General features: G+C 46.8%; 1 protein-coding gene across 1 annotated transcript; it reads right to left on the reverse strand.

The window, feature by feature from the left end:
* Positions 1-78: 78 nt before the first annotated feature.
* Positions 79-446, reverse strand: SARC_16673 (hypothetical protein; the record flags this gene model as incomplete). The annotated part of the gene is made up of 1 exon (XM_014289219.1): positions 79-446. A coding segment is annotated over one exon (368 nt), but the record flags the coding sequence as incomplete, so codon positions are not given.
* Between the last annotated feature and the right edge of the window lie 758 nt (positions 447-1,204).

Genomic DNA, 1,204 nt, shown 5'->3' on the forward strand with positions numbered 1-1,204 from the left:
ATAAACCTAAAAACAGTGGTACTCTGCATACGCAACAGACCCAAACCCTAAAAGCCCTAAGAACCCTGCACCGAAATTCTAAACAAACCCTAAAACACGCACCTCAACGGAGTGATCGGACTCCTCGCCCTGTCTCTCGGCGATAGCGCAGAGCTCTTCCATAGCCGTCGTAGGTTGACGCTGCCGATAGTCTTTCTCGGCCTTCTCCTTGTCTCTCTTGACATGCGAACCCCATCGGACATCAGGTGCCGGGCTACTATTCTTGGGCGTGTGTGTGTGTGCGGGGGGTGATGTATGTGTGTGTGTGGGTGTGTGTGTGTGTGTGTGTGTGTGTGTACGTGTGTGTGTTGTGCCGTTCAGCATGTATACGCGGCGTTTGATGAGTCCGTCGTCGCTCTCGTCCGTGAAGCCCTCGTCGGAGGCGACGAACCCGCTCATATCATTGGCTAGTGGTTAAAAGGTCAAAATGTTAAATTTGAGCTGGGCAGAAGATACATCGGGTATGACAGCGAAGAAGGCATCTAAATTGTATTCGAATGGATATATGCGCACGATGTATCGGAACCATTGCACAGGCGAGTTATATATACCTGAGATACTTCGTGGTCATATGTATGGAAGGGAAGTGTTAGTTCCAGATATGTAAGGAAATGATTTAACGGCCACTCTACCGATAGAATCATAACAATAAAACTGCAAACACACGTACTACAACAGATATCTTTGTCTGCCAATTCCTCAGGTAAACACACGTACTACTACACATACCTCTGTCTGCCAATTCCCTACATAAACACACGTACTACAACAGATATCTCTGTCTGCCAATTCCTCAGGTAAACACACGTACTACAACAGATACCTCTGTCTGCCAATTCCTCAGGTAAACACACGTACTACAACAGATACCTTTGTCTGCCAATTCCTCAGGTAAACACACGTACTACAACAGATACCTTTGTCTGCCAATTCCTCAGGTAAACACTCGTATTAAAACACATACCTTTGTCTGCCAATTCCTTAGGTAAACACTCGTATTACAACACATACCTTTGTCTGCCAATTCTTTAGCCCGGGCCGCGGCTTCTATCCGTTTCTTCAGTTGAAGCTCTCTCAGAGCCCTTTCCTCATGACTGATCATTTCCAGCTGCTCAGCACACAGCTCGTTTCTGAGTGCGGGTAGGGGCTTATTTGTTAGTGCAAT

Source organism: Sphaeroforma arctica, assembly GCF_001186125.1.
Source record: "Sphaeroforma arctica JP610 unplaced genomic scaffold supercont1.8635, whole genome shotgun sequence".
Classification (NCBI taxonomy): Eukaryota; class Ichthyosporea; order Ichthyophonida; genus Sphaeroforma; species Sphaeroforma arctica.